At 55.1% G+C, this 23,648-nt stretch overlaps 1 protein-coding gene across 4 annotated transcripts in view; it reads right to left on the bottom strand.

Annotated features, from left to right (window-relative positions):
• Window positions 1-20,093, bottom strand: part of AKNA (AT-hook transcription factor) — a 52,890-nt gene extending 32,797 nt beyond the window's left edge. The window contains exons 1-4 of one of the 4 annotated variants that reach the window (XM_045791094.2): window positions 20,050-20,093; window positions 13,607-13,717; window positions 5,177-5,551; window positions 1,074-2,134 (exon numbers count right to left, since the gene is read on the bottom strand). In XM_045791094.2, coding sequence (XP_045647050.2) covers window positions 1,074-2,134; window positions 5,177-5,498 — 1,383 coding nt within the window. In that variant the 5' untranslated portion in view covers window positions 5,499-5,551; window positions 13,607-13,717; window positions 20,050-20,093. Of the gene's footprint in view, window positions 1-1,073; window positions 2,135-5,176; window positions 5,552-10,508; window positions 10,717-13,606; window positions 14,069-20,049 lie in introns of those variants that run through there. The other 3 variants (XM_087869432.1, XM_045791093.2, XM_045791095.2) reach the window with 3 other exon arrangements.
• Window positions 20,094-23,648: the final 3,555 nt, after the last annotated feature.

Raw genomic sequence — 23,648 nt, 5'->3', positions numbered from 1 at the left:
AAAGTTTTACTTTATAGAAGATTTCCAGCAAGTAAATGCAGAAGGAATGATCGCATTAGGACACTACCGCTTTGTCACCCCCAAAGGGAGGACTGGATCAAGGCCACGGCCATCGGTGGCCACTGACATCACCAATGAGAGACGAGCAAGCATCCCGTGCCTCCTCAACGAACCACCCGTGACATGCTCTTGCCAAAAAAAAAAAAAAAAAAAAAAAATCCCTACCCGCATGGAGTGGGTGGTCTGGAGGGGAAATAAACAGATGGTTGCAACCCAAAAAGCTTCGAGCTCCAGACTGACAACATACAGGACAAGGAGAGGACGGTAGAACATAGGAAGAGATATGAGATGGTGTGTGAGCAAACTCCAGAATGTGGGAGACCCTCCAGCACAGGGCTGGTTTCCTTAACAAATAAACTAAAAGGAAGAAAGAGATCTGAAAAAAATAGGGGTGGGATGGGGGAGACTTGAAAGGGACATGGATCACATGCAATAGATGAGCTGTGTTTGGACGTGATTCAAACCAACTGAAATAAACAAGCCATTTATGAGACACAGGGGAGATCTGAACATGGACTGGATACGGAGAATATTAAGGAATTGGTGTTGGCTTTTAGGTATGTTAATGGGATCGTGACGTTTCGGAGCGAGTCCTTATCTTTAGACATACACACTAAAATATTTCTGGGTAAGATGATTTGAGGCCTGCAATTTGCTTCAAAACATTCCAGTACGGTGAGTGGGGGAAGAGATGAGGCCATAGGTGAAAAAGGTTGCTGGGGGCTGGGTGGCAGGTACACGGGGGTTCATTATACCGTTTTCTGTCTTCTGTATGTTTTGAATTTCTCCCAGCAGAAGTTAAAAACAAACACGCGGATTCTCCTTGGGCCGTGAGTGTAAGCACTGCTCTTTTTGGGCAAAGGGTTTAGGGCTATGTTCCCAGCTCGGGGACAACCCTCGCTCTACCAGCAGGGGATTCCTGGCCCAGTCTTAAGACTTCCTACCCAAACTGCCTCGAACTCTGGGCCAACAGGTGCCTTGGTGACATGCCTATAGACATGGGTCCAGCTTACCTGGAGCTGATGGACCAGCTTGGTGGCTTGCTCAGGCGTCTGAAATTCTTGGGGTACCCTGGTGATGGGGTGTGTAGGAGGTGGGTCCCGGGCCGGGCAGGTTTCTCCGCTGCTTAACAGCACTTCCTGTACAATCTCAGCAGGCGATTTGAAGATCAGCGGCCTGGCAGGGCCCCGAGGCTGCCTGCTGTGGCTCCTGGCCTTGGGGGGGTGGTAGCTCTCATCTTTGGGGAACCTCACCCGGGGTCCCACCTTGGAGAAATCAGGGAGTGGGTAGTTCAGCTGCCCCCGCCCGTACTTGGAGGCATCAGAAGATGAGTGGCCAGCCAGAGTGGCTCCCTGCTTGGGTGGCAGCCTGTCTTGGCGGCCTGGCCTAGGTGGATTCGGGGGGCTGATGGAGCCGGTGAATCGAGAAGGGAGTGGTTTAGGTGATGTCCGTGTCCGTTTCCAGGCTTGGTCCCCCAACTGAGGGTGGGAAAGGCTGGTACTTTCTTTCCACTTATCTGCCGGACACTGGAGGCTCTGGGCCTGGGGTGCTGAGGAGTCCTGGAATTCCGTGGGGGTTGCCAGAGCAACACTTCCTCCAGTTCTGGTGTTTGGGGTTAGGAGGTGGTGACTGGAGCTCTGTGGTAATGTTTCTGCCAGGGCAACGGGCTGGGAGACATCCATTTCTCCTTCCCAGGTAGAATCAAGGCTGTCATTGGGGTGGTCGAGGCTCATGGTCCCACTGCTCCAGGATCTTACAGAGCTGAGGTCAACAGTTGGGTTGTCCTCAGAATGTTCTGGAAGCTTGTCTCCATTGGCTTGTTTGCCAGAGGACACCCAGCCTGTGTCCTGACTCCACCCTAGAGCCATGGGGTTGGTGTTTCCATTGCCCCCTGAGCTGAGACCAGTCTCATACTCCAATCTTGGGGCACTCTCTCCAGCTTCCTCCACCTTAGGACCTCCAAGGGCTTCATCCGGCTCCTCTTCAGTCATGGCCAGGTGAGGATCCTGCTGGGGGAGCCAGTTGAGGGGCAAGTTGGAATTTTCTGGGCTGTCCACATCCTCCACTTCAAACTCTGGAAAGACAGGTCATGGCTCAGGATATACCAGGTCTGGACTCACTGTGACCTGAGTCATTTCACCCCTCTGGGCTTTCATTTCCTCATTCTGTAGTGATGGCAAGAATCCCAGTGATCGCCCCTGTATGGCCAAGTACTTACCTTGCACCTCCTCTAGTTGTCTCGAGTCCTCCAACCTGGTCCTCAAACCTGGCTGTCCCCTCAGTATTTCCTGTCTCAGCAAATGGGAACACCGTCCCATCCAGTTGCACAAGCCAGAAGCTTGGTCAGCACCTTGACCATCTACCCCCCACCCCCCACCCCCACCCAATCCCCATAATCCATTCTGCCCCCTGATCCTGTCACGATCACCTCCTACAGAGCTCTCAAACTGACCTAGTGCTCTTAATACCTACCTTTGCTCTAGCCAACATTCTCTCTTTCCCGGACCACTGCAGTAGCCACCTAATGATCTCCTTAATCCTCACCCCTCATCCTCCGCCTGAAGACTCAGCAATACCTTCCTGTTCCCTGGACAGAGTATGGTCCTAAGATCCCTGTCTCCAGACCCCATTAGCTCTCCTAATCCATCTCTTTCCTATGGTCCCCCTCAGTCTCTCCCTGCTCTAGCCATGCCACATTGCTCCAACCACAGGGCCTTTGCCCACACTGATCTCTCTGCCAGGGTCCTCTCTCCCTCCCTTTGCCTAGTTAACTCCTAACTGTCCTTCAGACATTAGCTCAACCTTGACCTCATCAGGGAAATCTCAGATCTCCTAACTAGGTCAGATTCTCCCTTTTATTGGTTTTCATAGGACCGAATACCTCTTAATACACTTATCATAGCTCCTGTTTTCCATTTGTTTACATGATCGTTTCATTAGTATTTTTCTCCCCCACTACACTGAAATCTCCATGGGGGCAGAGTATTTGTATTTGCAGAGGAAGTGCTCAATATTTGTTGACTGAATGGAAAGAAGGAAAGAAGGGAAGGAGGGAGGACAATATGGTCAAAAAATATCCATTTACCCATCCATTCACTATCCTTCCAACCACTTACCCATCCATCACCCATTCCCTATTGATTCAACCATCCATCCTTTCAATCATCTATCCATCCACCTGTCTACCACCCACTCATCTCTCAATCACCACTCACCCACCTAGCCATCCATCTATCCATCCGCCCATCCATCTATCCGTCCACCTATTCACCACCCCCTCACCTATCCATCACCCACTCATTCATCTATGCAACCATCCACCCCTGTCCCCCTTCCTCCATCTATGCAACCATCCACCCCTTTCTCCCTTCCTCTATCTATCCACCCATCCACCCACCCACTCACCCACCTAGCCATCCATCTATCCATCTGCCCATCCATCTATCCGTCCACCTATCCACCCACCCACTCACCCATCCATCCCCCTATCCACCCACCCACCCATTCATGCATGCGTCCGTGTATCATCCATGCAGTCAATGTTTATTGAGCACCTACTTTGTCCTAGAACCTATGTCAGCCTCTGGGGTAGATCCAAAGTTTCATGAGACACGTGTGGGACCATCAAACACAGACTCTCCGCTCTGGGAGATACACCTTTGTCATCACCCTTGTATCACCCTCTGCTCCCCCATGGCCTTTCCCCTGTCACCTCTACATCCTCCAACTCCTACGGCAAGTCTCCCTTGTTTACAGCAGCACACGTGAAGCCCAGAGAGGTTAAGTAACTTGCCAAAGACCGTGCAGTGGCTCACAGTAATCCTGGACTTAGGACCAAGGTCCCAGCCATGCTGGTGAGTTAGTCTCTGCGGCTGGGGGTCATGCAGCAAGGTGAGGAAAGCAGGCTTTGGAGCCAGGGAGCCTTGGGTTCAATCTTGGCCCCTCTGATCCCTTCCTGGGGCCCATGGGCCAGTTGCTGACCTCTTTGGCAACACTTACTTGGACTGGAGGCTAGTCTCTTCTACCTGGCAGAAGATGGTGAGGAGGGAAGGAGACACAGCCTGTGCCCTGCTCAGCCCTGAGCCTGGCACACAGTAAGGGCAAAGGACATTGGCAGCGGCTATTATGTCATAGCCAGGGGTTACCATGTGACCTTAGGAAGGGATGCCTTTGCCCTCTCCTCCCACTGTATGCCAGTCACCTCTCCCTGACGGGCTGGAAGTGGCTCCTGAGTGGGAGCCCCACTTTAAGCAGACCTGGCATAAAGAACTTTGGGTCATGGCACAGTCTGCTACCAGCCTAATGCCTTCTCCACCATCCACGGGGGCCTGCCTGATTCACAGAACCCGAAGTCGGGGCGTTTCGTTCATGTTGTAAGTGCAACCGACACCACGTTATCGTGCTATTCTCAGTGGTATTACTGCTCCCATTTCACAGATGGGCAAACCAAAATTCAGAGACAAGGGACTTCTCAGCAAAACTCGGAATTTAGTCTGAGCTGGTCTCCATGCAAAGGAAACACTCATTTTAGAAAATAAGGCATGGCAGCATTGTCATTGCTAATTGGGATTTTTAGAAAATCTTAAAAATGGGCATAACCCTGGGACCAAGCAGTTTAAATGACCAAGGTTATTATCAAATCACACGTGCAAAGATGTACTAATGATATTCATCTCTGCATTATTTATAATAGCAAGAGATTGGCCCCCAAATTACAGAATATCCACCCCCTGGAATTGCTTTGCATGCATTAGGAATGACTTGTGGCGGGATATATGACGAGCTGGGAACGTGTGCGTGTCTATCAAGTTACAAAAAGCAGGTTACCCTATGGTTTCAGAGTGCTGTTCCATATGCATATTACATTTGCATATTTACATATGGAAAAGAGCAGTTATCTGGATAGTAAGTAATTTTTCTCTTTTTGCTTAAATTTGCTGATTTCTCTGCAATGAACATTACTACTTATGTAATTCACATCATTTAAATTTTTAAATTATAGGCTTTACGGATTTTAATTTTAAAAAATCACTAAAACACCTTCCACTCCCCCACCTCCCACCAGAAGGTGGGATGTTCAGTCCCCTGTGGGGTGGGGTTGGGGGGTCAGTCTCACCCACTCCCACAGACTCTCCCGATTCGGAATCCTGGCGTTCATCAGCCTGCGGGTCCGGGTCCCACTCCAGCGGTTGAAGGTGCTGCTGGGCCAGCCGAAAGTCCTCCAGGAGCTCGGGGCTGGTGGCACTGGGAAAGGCCCCCTCTTTCCCGCCACTCCGCTCGGCATCCTTTTCCTCTTCAGGCCAGGCCCAGCGCCGCCGCTGGGGTCCCCTTCCCGGGCCCAGCTCGGCCCAGCGCACCTCCGTCCTGGAGCTGGCCATCGGGCCTAGCCTGCGCTTCACCTGGGCCACTTCATCTTCAGGAGACAGAGCTGCCACCATGGGCACGTGAGTCACCGCTAGCTTCTCTCAGTACCGGCCATCCTGCCTGCCGCCTGTGGTGGACACAATCAAGGGACAGCATCACTCCTCCAGTCCCCTCCCAGCTTCCAAGCAGGTTACCAACAGGAGCGCTGGAATCAGACAGCCCCAGGGCTGCTCCTGGCTCCCACCGCTTGAAGCTGTGTGACCTGGGGCGAGTCACAGCACCTTCGATCTCTATAGCAAAACCAGGAAAATAATTCCTCTCTCCTTCAAGACTTGTGTAAATTACTTGCGATACAGCGTTAGGAGGCGGAGGCCAGCCCCGGCAAGAGTTCCGTGTGTGTGAGCGACGGTCACTGTGTCCCAGGCTCCAGGCGTGGGTGCCAGGACACAGAGAGCCCAGGAGGGAGCAAACAGTCAGCGACTACCAATCAAGGGGAGCACGACAGGGAAGCACAGGGGGACTGGGGGGGGACACGGCAGGCCTAGGAAGCAGGCAAGGCTTAGTCCAGGAGCCACTTCCTCTGGGAACCTTCCCTGACCCCCCTCGGTAAGAATGCAGACTTGGGGGGGGGGTGAAAAGAACATTCCAGTACTCCAAATAATTAAAAACAGGAACTCAAACCAATACACGTACACGCACGTTCAGAGCAGCACTATTCGCAACAGCTCAAAGGGGGAAACGGCCCAAATGTCGATCGACGGGTGAGTGGATAAACACTGTGGGGTACACGTCCAACGTCACAGTGCTCGGCCATCGAAAGGAGAGAAGGGCTGGCACTCGCCACCACAAGGATGAATCTGAACAACATTAGGTGAGGCACAGAAGGTCACATACAGTAGGATTCCATTTCTACGAAATACCCAGAATAGGGAAATCCATTGAGATGGAAAGCAGACGCACTTCCCAGGGGCTGGGGGCGGGCGGAATGGGAAGAGACTGCTCCACGGCCATGAGGTTCCCTTTCAGGGCCATGCAAATGTTTCGGAACGGGATACAGGCGGCGGTTGTACAACACTACACATCTACTAAATAAATGTCCCTTTTTGAAATTGTTAATTTTATGGTATGTGAATTTCACCTAAATTAAAAAAAAAGAGAGAGAGAGCAAGTCCAGGCAGGGGCACCCCAGGCACCATGGAGGTAAGAAGGGGCAACAGGGCAGTCGTGTCCCCGACAGCTGTGGGGTTGGGGCAGGGCCTGGGGGCTCCGAGAGCAGAGCGTGGGCAAGGAGAGGTGGTGGTGACCAGAGGCAGGAGGGCCTCTCAGGTCCGTTCCGTGCATCCCACGCTCAGGACAGCACACCAGAGCTGCTGCTTAGAAGTTTCTGACTGCTTCGGGAGAGGGAGCCAGAAGAGGGAGTCTTCCTTCTATCTTCCTTCTATCGTCCCCTCCTTTCCCTCCTTTCTTTCTCTCTCTCTCATCTCCCCTTGCCTTTCTTTCCCAGCCCCGTGCTTCGGCCAACAGTCCCCAAGCACCCAGCTGACAGAGCAGCGGCATGGTCCCCCCCCCCGCCCCCCCCCACACCCCTAGCAGCTCCGGGTTAGCTCATACAAAAGCCTGACTCTGCAGGTGGGAAAACTGAGGCCCAGACAGTAGCAGGCCCATGCCCAAAGCCACCCATCGGGCAAGACAAGGCTGGGGTGACAGGTCACCTCAGAGCCTAGGCCCCGAGCTCTTCCCCCCATGCTGTGGAGAGACGGTGTCTATAATCCTAGGCCTCCCTGGAGGACAGACAGGTCTGCGTCCCTGCAGCCTCGCGAGCACTTGCGGTTTGGTCAGAGCCTTGATTTATACGGTTGAGAAAAGTCAGCAGGCAACTATTTCTGGACAGAAAGTTCCCCGGGGAACAGCGCATCACAAGAAAGCCTGCAGCCTTCTCAAGGGCTGGAGTAGGGACAGGGAGGGAACCACACTGCACGGTCTCTGGCTGCAGCCCCTGTGCCCGCAGCAGGCCTCGGGGGGCCTCATCCCCTCTCCTGTGTCCCATCTTCCTCTCCCCCACCCCCAGAACTGCCTCCAGATCACCCTGTGGGCCTCCCCACCCCCACCCCAGACGCTGTGCCCGCTCCGTGCCCGTCTGCGCGTTCTCCATCTGCCCTCACCCCACACGGGGAAGCGGGTCACAGGAAAAGTATTTTTCAGAAGAGAAAACTGAAGCCTGGCATGGAACAGTGACTTGGCCATAAGCTCCCAGCTGCTTAGTGACAGAGCAAGACCTGAAACTATTCATTTGGGCCAGTAATCTCCAATTTTCTGTCACAACACTCATCAGAAACATGTATTTGCTCGCACGCTCTCTCTCTCCAGATAGCCTGATACCTTTACGTATGTGCACCTTCACGCTGATGTATTAGAGAAAATACACGTATTCGGAAAAATATATCCCCCCAAAGTTTTTTTAAAAGATGCAACATTAAATAAATCTTTTAAGGGGAAGCTCTAATCCTTGCTTCCCATACCCTCTGACGGCCTGCACCCCTCTCGGGAATCCCCGCCAGGGGCCTTTATAGCTTGAGGGTTCTTGAGATTCCTAGGTCAACCCGGAGAGAGCCAGACTCAGTGGCCCTGGGATAGGGCCCAGGAATCTGCATTTAGCGAACACCCCAGGTGAGGCCCACCCTTTGGGGCGGCGAGGCCTTCTGGGCCCTGCTGCTTGGGGAGGTGTGGGACGTGCTAACAAGGGCCACTGCTTTTCTCTTCCTGAAATCCCCACTGAGGAAGGGGCTGGGGCGGCATGTGGTTTTTTGACTTTTTAAAGGGCTTTTTTCGAGCCCTGCCGCAAAGCCGGCTGCCCAATCACAGGGACCCCTGGGTGCGCAAAGAGGAACATCCTGTCTCCTGGGATGACTCAGTCCTCGCTGAAACCCAGGGCGAGGCAGAGGCAGCTGCGGTCTTGAGCTGGAGTTGTGCGCATGCTCCCCAGGCCCCGACACCTGCGAGCCTCTCCAGAGCAAGGCCGCTGGCTTCCGGGCAAGCCATGGCCCTCGGTGCCACGGAGCCCGGCCCCAGCCTGCCAGCCCGTGGGTCAGTCAGCACACACACTCGGGTGCCAATCACACGGCCACCTCAGGCCGGGATGAGGACACGGCCTCGCCGGGCGGCCGAGAAAGAGAAGTCGCCGGGTGCGTGGAGACGAGGTTCCAGGCCTGGAGCTCTTGCTTCTTCGTCCACGGCTGTGCTGAAAGTCCCCGCACTGCAAGGTGGGGAAAGCACCCCCTGCTCTGGCTTCTGCAAGGAGTTACTGCCCCTCGAGTGTGGGCTGGGGGGCGGGGGGGAGCCGAATGAACTTTGAGGTTCCCGGTTGACCATGGCTCCTGAGGGCGACAGCTTCACACCTCCCTCCTCCATCCTGAGGGCCCACCACAGAGTCACGAAGATGTATACTGAACACCCAGTGGGTACAAATTAACTTTAAAAAAACCCATGACCTTCTGCTGTGTGCCAAGCACTCTTGAAGACATGAGGAATCCTGAAACGGGCCAAAGCATCCCAAAGTTTCTACTCGGGGTGGTGGGTAACAGTAACGAGGGTTATATGAAGGAAGCATTCAGCTGGGCAACGAATGGGGAAGGGCATTCCAGGCAGAGGGAACAGCATAGGCAAAGGCACAGAGGTCTGAAAGGATGAATGGAACTTCACAGATAGCTATAGGCAGGGGTTCTCGAATGGCAGTCAAAGGCTGGGTTGCTCCAGTCAGCCTTCATGACAGCTGCAGGGTGAAGGCCCTAGCCATAGGAACTGGGGGCTGAACCCAAAAAAACCCTGTGAGCACTAAATCCCCTCAGGCGCTGGGCTGTCAGGGTCAGGGTCCCTGCCTGCCTTGGAGAAACCAGCCTCACTGGGAAGCACCGACCACTCCCTCCTCTTGTATGGCTCCTCTCCTCTCCCCCTCTCCCCCCACTGGCCCTGCCCCCAGCTCTCTCAAGGGACTACGAGCCCCTTCTGATCTCTTTCTCTGGTTCCCAAGTGGGTCTGCCCCCACCACACACACACAGGGCTTCTCTGCCCCCCTCAGCTACTCTAAAAAGGAGGACCCTTGTCTTTGTGGCTCAGTCTCTCAGGTTGTCCCATGCCAACTGCAGCCATGCAGCCTAGCTTTGCCTCCCCAAGCCTTATGATGCCCCTCCCAATCCAGCCGGGGCTATGCAGGGGCCCCCCCTCCCGGCTCCCACCTCAACCCTGACATCTCCTAGAGAGGTGGCTGGCTGGCTCTCACAAGACCTTGGGGACAGGAAGTGCAGCTGGGGGATTCAAACCCGGGGACCATGACACTGAAACCAAGTCCATCAGACGTATGGGGAGGACGCGAGGAAGGGGAAGGGAGATTCCCCGCAGCAAGTGACTGGGCCCCTCCAGAAAGGCTGAGCTCAGAGCCCCAAACTCGGCTGCCCTCCCGGAGCAGCTGGCTGGGCACAGACCTCCTGTTCTCAAGGGGTTCCCGCCAAAAATTAGTCCCTGGAGGAAGCCCCAGGCGCTCCCCTCTCCGGATGTACCCCTCCCGCCCCCAGCTGTCTCCCAACATCAGAGGCCGAGGAGAAAGAGGAAAGGTGCCCAGGCTGCTGCGGACTCTAGCCCCACTGGCCCGAAGAGCTGGCTGTCTGCTCCCCTTGGGGTCCTTACATGCAGCAGAGGCGGCCTGCTCTCTAGTGGGGGACCCCCTGCTGCCTCCTGGCCTGCCCCTCATCCGAGCATCATCTTTGAGACCCCTTAGCAGCCCGAGGACCAGCTCTCCATGTGCTGATGAGGACGCCTCAGGCACAGAGAGGGACCAGCGCGTGTCCAGGTCCACAGAGCTCAGAATCAGAGCTTGGACTGGGATCCAGCGCCCGGAAGCTTGAGGAAATGCCCCGAAAATCCACCCCTGCCCCGGGGGCCAGACTCCCTAAGCTGCGAGAGAAGTAGTAACAGCTGCCACAGCTGTAACTTCCTGGCTGGGCTGGTCCAGCTGCCCTGACCGTCCCAGAGAGTCTGTGACTGGCCAGTCCAGAGGGAAGGCGGCCTCCCCGCCCGCCTCACGCCCTTACCTCTCTCGGGCTCCACCACCATCCTGCGGGCCCAGGCTCAGGGGACCTGCCTGTGAGGTCTTTGTTCCAAACCTGGGGAGCCCCCTGACTCCATGGCGCCCTGGCCCGCCTCCAGGCCGCTCTGCCAGCCCGAGCCGCGGCTCACAGACAAGCATCGCTCCCCACCTCTCCCCGCCCCTGCTGCGGCTGAGGCCGCCTCGCCTGGGCAGGAAGCGCCCGGCCTGATTTCCTACAAGTGTTTGTCAGAAGGAGGGGGTTTGTCTCTGTGCAGACTGAGAGTCAGCAGGAGGAGCTTAACCCCTTGTAGGCCCTCTGCGGGTCTGGCTGCCCAGGGAAGGACTTGCAGGGACTCCCAACGTCGGGGATCGGGACCATCTGGGCCGAAGGACGGATTGAGGAGACTGAAGTCCAGAGAAGGTCAGAGGCGTGGCCAAAGTCACACAGCATGCTAAGCCTGGAAGGAGGCCTCCAGCAGCTTCCACCTTCTAGGAGCTTTTTCTGCAGCCTCTACCCTCTAGGGCATGGCCTGGGCTGAGGCTCCCTCCCTGACCAGGCCTTGGTGCCCATGGTACAATGGGAGCTCAGACCGGATGCTTCCGGCTCTGACTTCTGTCCTGTCTGCCATCCTGCAACCCAACATCTTAGGGAGGCTGCAGCAATCCCTGCCACCCCACCCACTGTCCTCACCCCAAGCTGGGCCTGTAGCTACTGTGGGATTTTGTCGGCAGCACTGGCGGTGGGGGATTGACTGATGAGCTGAATTTCTCCTGTTGTCCCCAGGACTTATCAGAGGGCAAGCTACCTTTTCCCAAGCTTCCCTCATCCCATTCACTCATTCGATAGGCACTGCTGAGCTACCCCGCTGGGAGCTTGCCGAGGTGTTGGGAACAAGGCAAGGTACAAGATAGGCCAAGTCCTTGCTCCACTCTCAACAGAAACACAGGGCAATAAACCAAACGTGGACAGAGGTATGGACAAGACCCAGAAGGGTGGGATGGAGTGGCGATCCACATGCCAGGCTCCTTTTTCTGATGCCTGAGGTTCACCCAGACCAACAGAATCAGTCTCTGGGCCTTAGCAACTGTAAAGAGTCCCAGGTGATTGGGACATGTGGCCCAGGTCGAGAATCTGTGGGTCAGAGAGTAGTGGGTTGGAGAGGAGGGTTTGGGGTTGGCAAGGAAGGTCTCTGTGAGAAGGTAACATTCGAACAAGAGACCGAAGGAAGAGAAGGGCAGGAGCGAGCCACAGGAAGAGCTGGCAGCAGAGTCTTCTGGAAGGGCAAGTGCAAAGGGCAAGGTGGGAACCAGCTGGGCTTTCCCTGAGAACAGCAAGGCTGTGTACCCAGAGCAGAGCGAACCAAGAGGGAGAGGCAGGTGCAGGGGTGGAGGGGCAGGCTCAGGGTCTGGGCCCCCCCCACCCCCGCCATATATGTGACCCCTCACACTGGCCCTACAGAGGATCCAGGGGTTCTGAATCAGGAAACAAAAAGAAAACGGAAACTCTGGCCTCTGTACTGTCTAAAAAGCCCTCCAGGCAATTCTGACGAGCAGCCAGGTTTGGAAACGAGCCGTGTAGGAGAGGAAAATGGATCCTGAGTCAGTGTAGACCTGGGTTCCAATCCCAGCCCCACCTCTTGCTAGCTCTGTGACCTTGGAGGCTTCCTGGCTCTAAGCCTGTTTGATCATCTGTAAAACAGGGATAAGAAGGGGAGCCATCCCCCAGGGCTGCTGCCACGATTCCATGAGGTCACGCCTGCAACGCGCAGAGCTGCGGGCCTGGAACATGAGTGAGTGAATGGACAGCTTTTCTCAAGGTCAGCTTGTGAGTATCTGGCAAAGCCAGGGGCTAGAACCAGGTGCCCTCATCCCAGCAGTCAACTCACTCCTCCTTCCCCACTGCCTGCCTCTACCCACATCTGGGCGGCCAGGCTCTACTGGCAGCCCCCAGCCCAACATGGAGCAGAGCCAAACCCTAATGAGGCCCCTCCCTGCCAGCTCTGGTAACCATGTGGGCCATTGTGCGAGGGGCGGGCTCCCCTGACGGGCCTGTCACTCACTCACCCTCCCTCCCTGGTCATTAACCCAGGCAGCACCGCCATCAACCCATCAGTGCCAGGTGGCTGCCGCTGCCAGGCACGCCCCACGGCCCCTGGATAACCCCAAACCCATCTTAGGGGCAGCCGCCTAACACCAGAGAAGACAGCCTCCCGAGCATCTCCTTGCCCCCTGCCCTCCAGGCCTTACCAACCCTCCTCCCTGCCTTTGCTTGTGCTGTACCCCCTCCTGGCACACCAACGCCACCCACAGGCGAAATCATCCTCAACCAAAGCAAGGAGTCCCAAAGTGACCTCACAACATCGCCACCCTCCAAACCCACCCCTCCCTAGTTTGGTCCATCTCTTGCCCAGGTGCGTAAGCCAGAACCTACCGTCATTCTGGACCTTTCCCTCTCCCTTACACCCCATAAACAATCCATCATCGACTCCTTAATCTCACCAGAACCCGCCCCACCTCTGTATCCACTCACGGCCCCTGCAACGGCCTCTCCCGGGAAGCTCTGAGGTCCCTCCAATCTGTTCATCCCACTGCACCCCAGGGCTGGTTCCAAAACAGAAGCGTGCAAACATGGTCCCTCTGGGCTTGCAACCCTCCGATCCTGCCCACTGCTCTGAGGAAGACCATGAAGAAGGCGCTGCTCCAGCCTCTCCCCTACTCTCCACCCTCCTCACGGCGCTCCCTGCTGTTCCCAGGACAAATGCACGGTGCTCCCCCCCCCTCACATCACCCAACCCCACTTCTTCTCCCTGGGAACTTCCAGGGGACCTGAAGACCTCAGCCCCACGGGCCCTCCTCGGGGATCGACTGGGAATTAGACCTTGGGTCTGTCTTTCTGGCAGTTGGGAGCTCTGAAGTGTTCACCGTTCTACCCCCAGTGCCCAGCACAGCGCCTGCCACACAGCGGACGCCCAGCAAACACATGCTAGATCATCTACGGACTCTAACCAGTCGCCCAAGCCTGGCTGTGGCCCTCGCAACCCAGGCAGGCTGGTATGACGTCCCCATTTTACGGTGGGTAAACAGAGGCCCCGAGAGACTTGCCTGCAGGCACAAAGCAGGTGCGTGCCAGTGGAGGTCGAAGCATACGAAGATCCACCTCTTGATGACAATGCTCGGTGCTCACGCCACGGAGCCAGCAGAGAGAATTAATACCTGCGTGTGATAAAATTGGGAGTGCAGCTTATTACCGGCTAATTGCAAGTCACTAAGCAATGTTCTAACTCGATAATGAAGCTCTGGTTCCATACAGAGCCTTGCAGGGGCTTTCCTAAACTGCTTTCTGGTCCTTGTACTAGATGCTTTAAGAACAGCCTTGGGAAGTAGGCAGAACAGGAGTGCGATCGCGTTTACGGGTAAGGAAACTGAGGCCGGGAGATGGGGAAGGGATTAGTTCCTGGTCACCCAACAAAATGAAAACAAACAATAACAAAATCCTCTGGCCCCCAGGCTTGAGTCCTTTAACCAGAAGCACGCCCACATCCTGCTGCATCCGCACAACCCTGCCGTCCTGACCACAGGGGCCCAGCGAGCCTTCAGCCACTCCTTCTCTCTAGCCCCTGGGTCCTGACGCTCCAGCACCATGAAGGCTATCCTCACCCACTCTCCCCCTGCCCACCACTCAGCCATCCCCTCCGGCCTCCCTCCACATGTCCTCTTGAGCCCCACCTAAGTGCCCAGCACGGTAACAAGAATGGAACGTAGGTCTGCCTTTCTTCAAGCCTTCTGGTGCAGCCCAGGACATGGCCCGGGACCGGGATGGGCACTGCTTTTTTGGCATCATGTGCCCTGAACACAACGACCTGGGGCCCAGGGGGACGGGGGGGGGGGCATGAGGCTACCCAGCCATGGCGGGTAGGGGGGAAGCAGGGGCTGGCAACTTCAGAATTCATGGGAGTCCCTTCCTTGAAAGAAATGAAAACCCTCCCTAAGGTCGTCCACTCCTTCTGGCCCACGTTGCTGATTTTACCCTGTAGTTAAAATCCACAGGGAATCTGGGGGGCAGGGGAGGATTGCAGGAGCTGGCCAAGAAGCACCAGGGAAGTGCAGACCCAAGTTATAGCCTGAGTGAGAATGAACACGTGCCTTCCGTGCCTTCCGTGCTCTTAGCTTTGGAGCCTTGGGGCTTAATGAGATTATCTCTGAGGCTATCAGAAATGACCTTCTAGTGCGCAGTCTCCTGTGTTCTTGGATTCCACTTGCCAACACAGGTGGAAATGCCAGGGTGATGGGAGGCTACACGGTACAGGGGTCTATGGATCAGGTGTTTCGTGGGCAGAGACCTCCAGGTTCTCTTTGGGAAAGCTGTGTGGCCTTGAGCAGGCTGCTTAACCTCTCTGAACCCCAGATTCTTTTTCTGTAAAACGAGGGGTAATACCGACTTCACAGAATCATTGGGATGATAAATGAGACTACGCACCTAAAGTCCTGGCCCACAGCCCAGCTGGCACAGAGCTCATGAATACACGACTTTGGCCAGATCCATGAAACACCCATATGGCCTGCTCCCTGCAGGCCTGAGTTTAATTTTCCTGGCTCTGAGCTTCCCTAATATCAGCCACAGCCCTCGCTTTGGGTCTTGCACAGAAAAAGGGATGGCTAGCTCTCCCAAGTGGAGAATTTCCCTGTGACCCTCTTTCCTGTGCCCCCCAAACGACTCCAGGGTTCACCAGTCCAGATCGACACCATGTCTGCAGCCTGAACAGTGAAGGAGGAGAGGAGGCAGGCCTTCCTCAGCCAACCAAAACATGGGTTACGAGGAGGATGTGGCCATATGGAGGAAAACACACACACGCACACACTCTTGCACACATAGACACCCACAACTCACGCTCCAAGGGAAGAATCCAGCCAAAAAAATGCGTGTATGCCAGGAATGCATTGCTCACATGCAAGAAAAACTTTACTGTGCACCTATTACATCAGGCCTTTCCACGGATTCGGATGTCATTATTTAATCCTCGTGCCAATCCAAGGAGGCAGGAATTAGTATCCCCATCTCACAGGAGAGGAAGCTCACTTTGAACCAAGCTGTCTGAATCTAGACAGTACGGTCTTAATCATTTGCGACTGAACCTTGCGGTACGTGAAAAGATTGGAAGCAATCTCAGTGTCCAGTAACGGGGTCGTGGAAATCAACTATGGTAGCTCCACTCGAAGGGATTTTACGCAGCTCTTACTAGTCCCAAAGTGGCAGAAGACGCAGTGATGTGGAAAAAGGTGACATGCTGAGGGAACGAGCCAGTTATAAAATAATCTCTATCCAGTTTGAATCCCTTAAAGAAAAAACAAAACAGTAAAATAGGGAGGAAGGGAAGGAACGAGGGAGGGAGCGAGAAGGGAGACGGAGAGATGTTCCCGGATGGTCACAATATAGCAAGTAATACAATTATAGGCAAGTCTACTTTTTCCCTACGTGTATTTTCTAAAAATAACAGCTGCTTTACAAAAGGAGTAAAATGAATATTTACTATTCTTTTTTTTAAGATCCTGATTTTTTAAAAAGACTTTATTTATGTGAGGAGGGGGGAGAGCACGTGAGCAGGGGGAGGGGCGGAGGGAATGTCAAGCAGAATCTCAAGCAGACTCTTAGCTGAGCTCAGGGCCCGACGTGGGGCTCGATCTCATGACCCTGAGATCATGACCCTGAGATCATGACCTGAGCTGAAATTGTGAGTTGGCAGCTTAACCGACTGAGCCACCCAGGTGCCCCTAGTATTTACTATTCTTAAGAAAACAACAACAAGCAAAATAAGCAAAAGTCCCCACTGCACACCTGTGTGGTGTTTTGTTCCGACGAGACCCTGGGCATGCCCCACCTCAGTTTCCCTGCCTGTGCAAGTCAGGAGAGTGCTTAGGCCCTTTGAGGCCCTTTGGAGCGTTGACGCTCTGTGACATTCTGTAATTCCCTTCCCACACTTGATCTCTTCCTCTTTCTAAACTCTGATACTATGTGCTCTTTTTTGCACACAGAGCCATTATGCAACATGTGGGAACGTATGAAAATCACAAAAGGGAAAGGAAGAGATCTTAGCCCTAGCCACTCTTCACATTTGGGGTACGGCATGTGTTGTCTGATTGGATCCTCACCATCAGGCATTTAACAGACAAGGAAAAGCCCAGAGAGGATATACGACTTGCCCAGAGTCACACAGCACATTACAGGTAGAGTTGGGTATGCACCCACAAGTAAAGCATCATCCTCCAAATGAATCCTTGACCTAGGGGGGCTGAGTGCAGCCTCCTGGCCCCTGAGGCCCTTCCTGGTCCCTGGTCCTTGGCTGTGGACTCAAGATTCCGAGAAGACTGCCAGCTGGGCATCCCACTCTGGCCCCGATCACCAGCCTCTCCCCCAGAATAGGGAATGCTGGCAAGGGTCTAGGGGCTGGTGGAGGACCAGGCCTGGGAGCAAGGGGTCACCCTTGACAACTGAACTGGACTTTGCCTGGCCAACTAGAGTTGGGATTGTATGCTGCAATGAAGGAGGGACGCAGGAATTTAAAATGTAAGGGGCTGAGGCAGAAAGGCCTGGGTCCAGATCTGGCAGCTCTTCTAAACCCTCTGATCTCCTCACCTCCAGAGGGTAACCCTTTTCTCAGGGCAGTGCCTGTAAAGTAAGGCGACAATGTGCTCCCACGGGTGTGCGCGCATGCGCAGCACACAGGAGGGACTCAGAAAACACAGGAGGGGCGCTGTTAGCCTCCTCCTGGCTCCCAGGTCAGCCTGTGCCTCTTCCCAGTCGCTCCACCCCTGGCTCAGCCTCCCATGCCCTGAGCACCCGCTGCTGGAGAAATCTTCCCAGAGCATCATTCTGATCAAGCCTTTCCCTGCTTAAAGAGCATGGATGGCTGTTGTCACTTTCAGGTTAAAGGCCAGACACTTTGGCCTGGAATTCAGGCTCACACTGACATGCCCCCAAGTCGGACGGCTGCTGTGCTGCATGACTCACGTTACAGAGTAGGAGCCCCCTCTCACAAAGGTTTCCTTCCCCAAATCCCACACTTCTGGGGAGCTGCAGTGGGGTGTGGGCCTTCTGGCCTGGCACCCCTGGGGCTCCGGCACTGCCAGAAACCCTCCATTTCCTGGCTGCCATGCAGAGCAATGCTGGCCTTCCAGCCCACAACACCCTTCACATGCAGCTCTCTTAAAAAAGAAAAGGAAAGGAAAGAAAACGCCCGATTTGCGGCCCGATTTGCTGATTTCCATAGTGTAAATACCCGTATTATGGCCAATTTCAAGCTACCAATGTGATATCACTAGCACGGCACTGGAAAGAGAGGCACACGATCGATCAGCTCTCACAAGATGACGCGCCCCAAAGTAAGGACGAACTAACCCCCATGCAAAGCTGTGTGACCTCAGGTGAGTGACTTAAACTCTCTGAACCTCAGGCTTCTCCTGTGTTCAATGAGGACAATAACAGGACCCACTTCCTGGCAACAATGTGAACACTAAATGCTAGAATCTAGGAGATCAAAGAGCGCACTCAACACCTGCTCTGTGCAGGGCTCCACACTGGGCACCGGGTAGGTGACTGGTGACAAAAACTCCTGCCCTCCCAGACCTCAGTCACTGCAGGAAAACCCTTGGCGCCATGGCTAGAATACAGCAAGCAATAACCAATAACTGGTGTCAATGCTATCGTGACTTCCTTTCTCTGGGGCCGAGATTCCTCCTCTCCAAACTTGGAATACGGGCTGAATGAAACTTTCTGTGATTCCACCTCACTTCAGCCTTAAAGCCGCACTGGGGTGGGTGTTACCATGCCCATTTTACAGAGGGGAAAACTGAGGTGTTCAGAAGGCAAGCTGGGCTGGGAATTCAAACCAAGGTCTTCTAACTCCCCATGCCCAGATATGTCCCACCGCCCAGGGCTGAGGAAACGTGAAAAGGACCTGGCATCTGCCTGGTCATTCAGTTGGATGCTTTAAAAAGCCTTTCTTCCCCCCTCCTGGGGGGAAATTGAAACGTCCTTGGCAGGCAGGAGTTTCCAAAATACGCTCTCAGCATGACAGCAGCAGTGGGCGGGAACATCCCCCCCCACACCCCAGCCTCGCTGCTAACCCCAACCCTGGCGCTTCTGCGGGATGTGCGGGCTGGTGGGAGCTGATGAAATCCCCTCGCAAGAAGGGCCCACATCACATGTTTCAAATGCAAACCACTGGACTTTGGGAGGCGAAGGCCCCACGTGGGCACCTTCTCCTCCCGCAGAAGAACGGAGACCGCCTTTGAGAATAAACTCAGAAAGTACCCAAAACACCATGGGGTCCATACCCCTACGCCGGACTTAGGCCCCCTCAAAGAGATGGGCAGAGATTCTGTTTTCTTGACAAAACAAAACCAACAGCCAAAAAATAAAACCCACGAACTCCAGAGATGGTGCCTGGAAAAGTCTCTTGGGAAGTCCCTATACGTGTCTAACCTCAGTCCGTCATGCTTTGGTTTCCAAAATTTCTTCTCCTTCTGTTCTAGAGGTCAGAAACAATGTCTCTTTTCTCTGCAACCTGTCTCAGCAACTCCTCTCCCCTCCAAAATAGCCCGGGTTTGTTATCAACAACTTTCCTTTCCAACTTTATCACTGAGAAGCAGAAGCTTTTGAAACGTAGGTAATGATCCTCTCCAACCTGTCATGGCTTTCAACAAAAGCGGCGAAAGGAGCCGGGAAAAGTCTCGTCCAAGATGTCACGCCGCCAGCGCCAGCGCCAGCAGCCGCATCACACTGGGGAGAGGCCAACTCTGCGCCTGCCCTGCTGCGCGCTTCGGGCAAGACGCGCCCCTTCTCTGGGCCTCAGTCTCCCCGTCTGTGTACCAAGAAAGGTTGCCCTGATTTCTGAGTCCATTCCAGTTCCTACCACTGTCGGAGCTGTCCACCCTCACTGCTGGCCCTTGTTCTCCCTCCCTCCCCCTGCCAAAAAGAGGAAAAGAAACTTGCGTTAGGCGTCCGGGGAGGCTGTGCGGTTCCGAGTTGTCAGGCTACACGGGTTGTTGCCGGGTGAACCAACCTCGCACAAATCCCAGGACAGAGAAGTCCCACCTCCCCGGTAACCACAGCTACCCGGGCCACACCTCCAACCCAAACACAGCCCGAGGCCCCGCCAAGGACCACCCCCGGATTCCCTGGGGACCCCTCCCCGCCCTGAGACCCGCCCCAGCTGGAGAGAAAGAGGGAGAGAAGCCAACGCCCCCATTGTGCGGAGGTGGAGACTGAGGCCGAAGGTGGACACTGAGGAACCCCGCAGCCGGCGGGGTTAGGACTGGACACTGATCGCGCGTCCAGGGCTCCCTCCCATTCCGGGAGTGGCGATCCGTCTCCTTCCCATGCGCGTGGGGTTTCCACGTGGGAGAGGCCGAAAGCAGCGCAGACCCTGTGGATCGGAGCCCATCGGCGCTGTCCACTCTCCTCCCCATTCCCCAGGCCGAGAAACTGAGACCCAGCGAGGGGCCGGCACCCGTCCGGGACCCACTGCGAGCCCCTCCCCGCGCCTCACCTGCTGGCTGTGGCCGCGCGCCTGTGGTTTCCTGGAGTTGAGCGGCAAACAAAGGCCTCCAATCCCGGCGCGGGGCGGGGCGGTGACTTTTTGCTTAATCCCCGAGGCGGGCCTGTGACGGGCGGGGAGGGCCCCGGGAGGCGGGGCCTCGGGAAGCTCCACCAATCGCTGAGAGGCGGCCGCCTGCGGCCCGCCCCCAGGGACTCGGACTCGGCCCCAGCACTGAAAAGCATCTGGGAGATTTCGTGTCCCTTCTGGAACCCGCCAGAGTGCAGAAAGGAGTGTGAGGCCCAGAGCTAAGACACTTGTGCAAGGTCGCACGGAGCCGCGGTGAGGAAGAAGCCACACGTTTGTAGGGGAAGCGGACTGCTTCGTAACAGTAATGAGAATCTTAATAAACTTTTCTTGAGCTCCTATGTGTCAAGAACTGTTGGAAGCTCGTCCTGTGCTCCGTCCTCTCCCGTGCGGTACGTAGGTATTGGCACTGCCCTCCACATCCATTCTAGCGCATATCACTATTAGCAAGCGGGAAAACTCAGGTCTCCAGGGGGACAAGAGCTTGCCCAGAGTCGCGCGGTGAGTGCAGGACAGAAATGATCCGTTGTCCACCGAGCGCTCACCTTGGATGGCGGTGTAAAATGTCAAACTGACCTCGGCTCCCGCCCCAGGTCTGCCACTGAACTTCAGGTAAATGGGATCCCTGAGGCCAGCCTCACAGAGCTGCTGAGGGGAGGGGATAAAGTGAACATAGCGGCAAGCCCAGAAGAAAGAAACCAAGGGCGCTCACTTCAAGAGCTCTCCCACCAACCCAACTTCACAAGAGGGTAGACAGGCCCCAAGACAGGAAGGATTTTCCCTGAGGACCTGCGACCGGCTGTGTTGTGTGTGTGTCTCTATCCCCCTGGCAGAAGGCTCTTTCTGGCTCCGCAGGAGGCCCGAGGCTCCTACAGGCACCCAGTGATAATCACAGCAGCAACTTCTGTTCACTGTGCCAGCGGCAAACATTTTAGGAAATCCTTATCATAACCTACAAGCTAGATGAATACTATGCCCTCCGTTTAATGATGGTGAAACTGAGGCTCAGAGAGGTTAAGTGACTTGCCCAAGATCACACAGCCAGGAAATAGTAGAGGTGGAATTTGATTCTGGATGTCAGACTCTGAAGCGTGGACCCTTTGAGCGGGGCCTTGTTCTCTATCCTTGTACTCCTCACTTTGGGCTATTCTATCCCTCACCCTGTTTTCTCCCAAGAAGAGTGGGCTGCAGGTAATTTGAAGGGCAAGTCAGCACTTGCTTGGGCAGGCCCTGGCTCAGGCCAAAAACTCACCCTCTTCCTGCCTTCTTCATCTACCAGCAGACCCTGAGACTCTCCAGCAGTACCGTCCCCACACCGCCCCCTGCCCTAATTCTGGCATCATGAATAAAGATGTGAGGGCCACAGGTACAGGTGGCCAGAGTGGACCTTTGACCCCTCCCTCCTCCATTATTCAAAGTTGCCTTAACCCATGGAATTGGATCCCTTCAGAAGACAGCAGGACACATGCTTGTCCTTGGCTTTATGATATGGACCTCAAGCAGCCATGGGTCCAAATTTGGCCTCTACCTTCCATTAGCTATGCAACTTTGGGCAAGAAACTTGACCTTTCAAAGCCCACTGGCAAAGGAATTTTTTTGAAGTTTGTTTAAAATTCCACTGGGTGGGGGACCCTAACGCCCAATGGGCCACAGCCCCAGAGTGGGGCCCAAGAATTCTAAAAGGACAGCTCCAGAAACTCATTCTTGTCCTACTTTTTCAGAGTTCAAACTTGGGGCAGGGGGCAGCAGCTGCTGGGAGCTCTCTTGTCTCCTGGAGTTGGACCTTGTGGAGAGTGGGCTGGTTCAAGGCACGGATGGTCACGAGGTCATGACCTGCCCAGAGTTCACAGAGCGGGTCAGCAGCTGGGCTGAAATTCACTGTGGGCTGGCGATAGACGAAAACCTCTCAGTTCAGAGCAAGTCTCAGGACTTGAGACTGCAAAAGTTGTGGCATTTCTAAGGCCAGAGGGCCCTTGGTTCACTGTCACCATCATCCAGGCTGTCATGGTCTTTCTGGGGCTGACTTTGAACCTGACTCTGAGCCTGGTTCCTGGGGCCCACGCCCAGCATCCCGACCTCCATCAGAGGCAAGCAGCAGTATCCCCACTGCATTTGTTTCCTGGGGTGGTTGTAACAAATTATCACCAGTTCCTGGCTTCAAACAGCACTCATTTGCTCTCTTACAAAGAGAGGTCAAAGTCCAAAGCCAGTCTCACCGGCCTGCCCTCAAGGTGTCAGGAGGGCAGTTTCCTTCTGCGGGCTCCAAGGGGAGAATCTCTTTCCCTGACTTTTTCAGTGTCTAGTAGCTACCCTTATTCCTGGGCTGCTGGTCCCTCCCTCCATCTTCAGAGCACAGCCCAACCTCCACTTCCTTACCCGCAACATCGTTCCCCCCTCCTCGTCAAATCTCCCTCTGCCTCCCTCTTACAAGGACCCTTGGGATTACATGGGGCACCGCTCAGAAAATCCAGCTCAACCTTCCCATCTAAATGCCTTAATCCCACAGGCAAAGTCCCTTCGCCATATAAGGGAACATCCACAAGTTGCAGGAACCTGGCTATCTTTAAGGTCCTTATTCGGCCTACCACACCCCATTTTCCAGATGGGGAATTGGGGCCTAGAAGGGTGAGATCACGGGCCCATGACCACGCAGGATTTGGCCTCTGATGCCAGGAGATTGGGGGAGGGGAGTGGGGGGACAGCCAGGTGGGAGTTATTCCCTGCAGGGGTATTAGGACGGGGGAGAGGCATATAGAGTCCCCGCAGGAGGGGCTAGGGCTTCAGGGATACTGGCTGCTTCGGAGATCAAGTGGAATCCCGGGCCCTGGCCTCAGGTGGTCTCCTTGGGCTGGGAAGGGGACAGGGGCAGCTAAAAGCAAGATCTGGTCCAGGTCTGTGGCTTCAGCTGCCCCTAACCCCCCTGTGGCTGACCTCTGAACACAAGGCTAGACAAAGCAGGACTTCCCCAAGTCTTCTTGTCCCACAGAAACCCGGGGTTGAAGGAAACCGGAACTGGGGCTGTGTAGCAGACCATTTTTTTTTGCCTCCTTCCTTCCCTGCGCGCCGCCCCCCACCCCCCCAACCAACCATGTGTTTTTGCTTCTAACACCCACTGCCCTTGGCTCCTGGAACAGCTTGACCTGCACAGGTGAAGAATGGGAATGTGACTGGGAATTTACTGCCTCTCTCCCCCTTCCCCTCCCCAGGCCTTATCCAAAGGCCGACAGCATGAAAGTCCTGTCCCCTTGCCCTGAGTGGGAATGACTCTGGGCCCACTTTGACTCCAGGGCCCCCTGTGGGCTCAGGCTGCAGCCACCATCCCAGGACTTTGCCTGAAATCCGCCCCCTGCTTGGCTTCCTCCTTTTTCCCCTCCTGATTTCTCCACTCCCTTACTGGTCTACTGTGGGAGCGTTGCCTTCATGAATCACCTGCGTACGGATCCTCGTCAGAGTCCGCTTCTGGGACCCCCCTAAGGCAGGCCACCTCCCTGTGTCTGAACACATCCATGCACATTGTGCATTCG

The sequence above is a fragment of the Ursus americanus genome, chromosome 18, assembly GCF_024610735.1.
Source record: "Ursus americanus isolate L20-20 chromosome 18, mUrsAme1.1.p, whole genome shotgun sequence".
Classification (NCBI taxonomy): domain Eukaryota; kingdom Metazoa; phylum Chordata; class Mammalia; order Carnivora; family Ursidae; genus Ursus; species Ursus americanus.
Note: the sequence above shows the minus strand (reverse complement) of the source record. Positions and strands in the feature narration are given on the sequence as shown.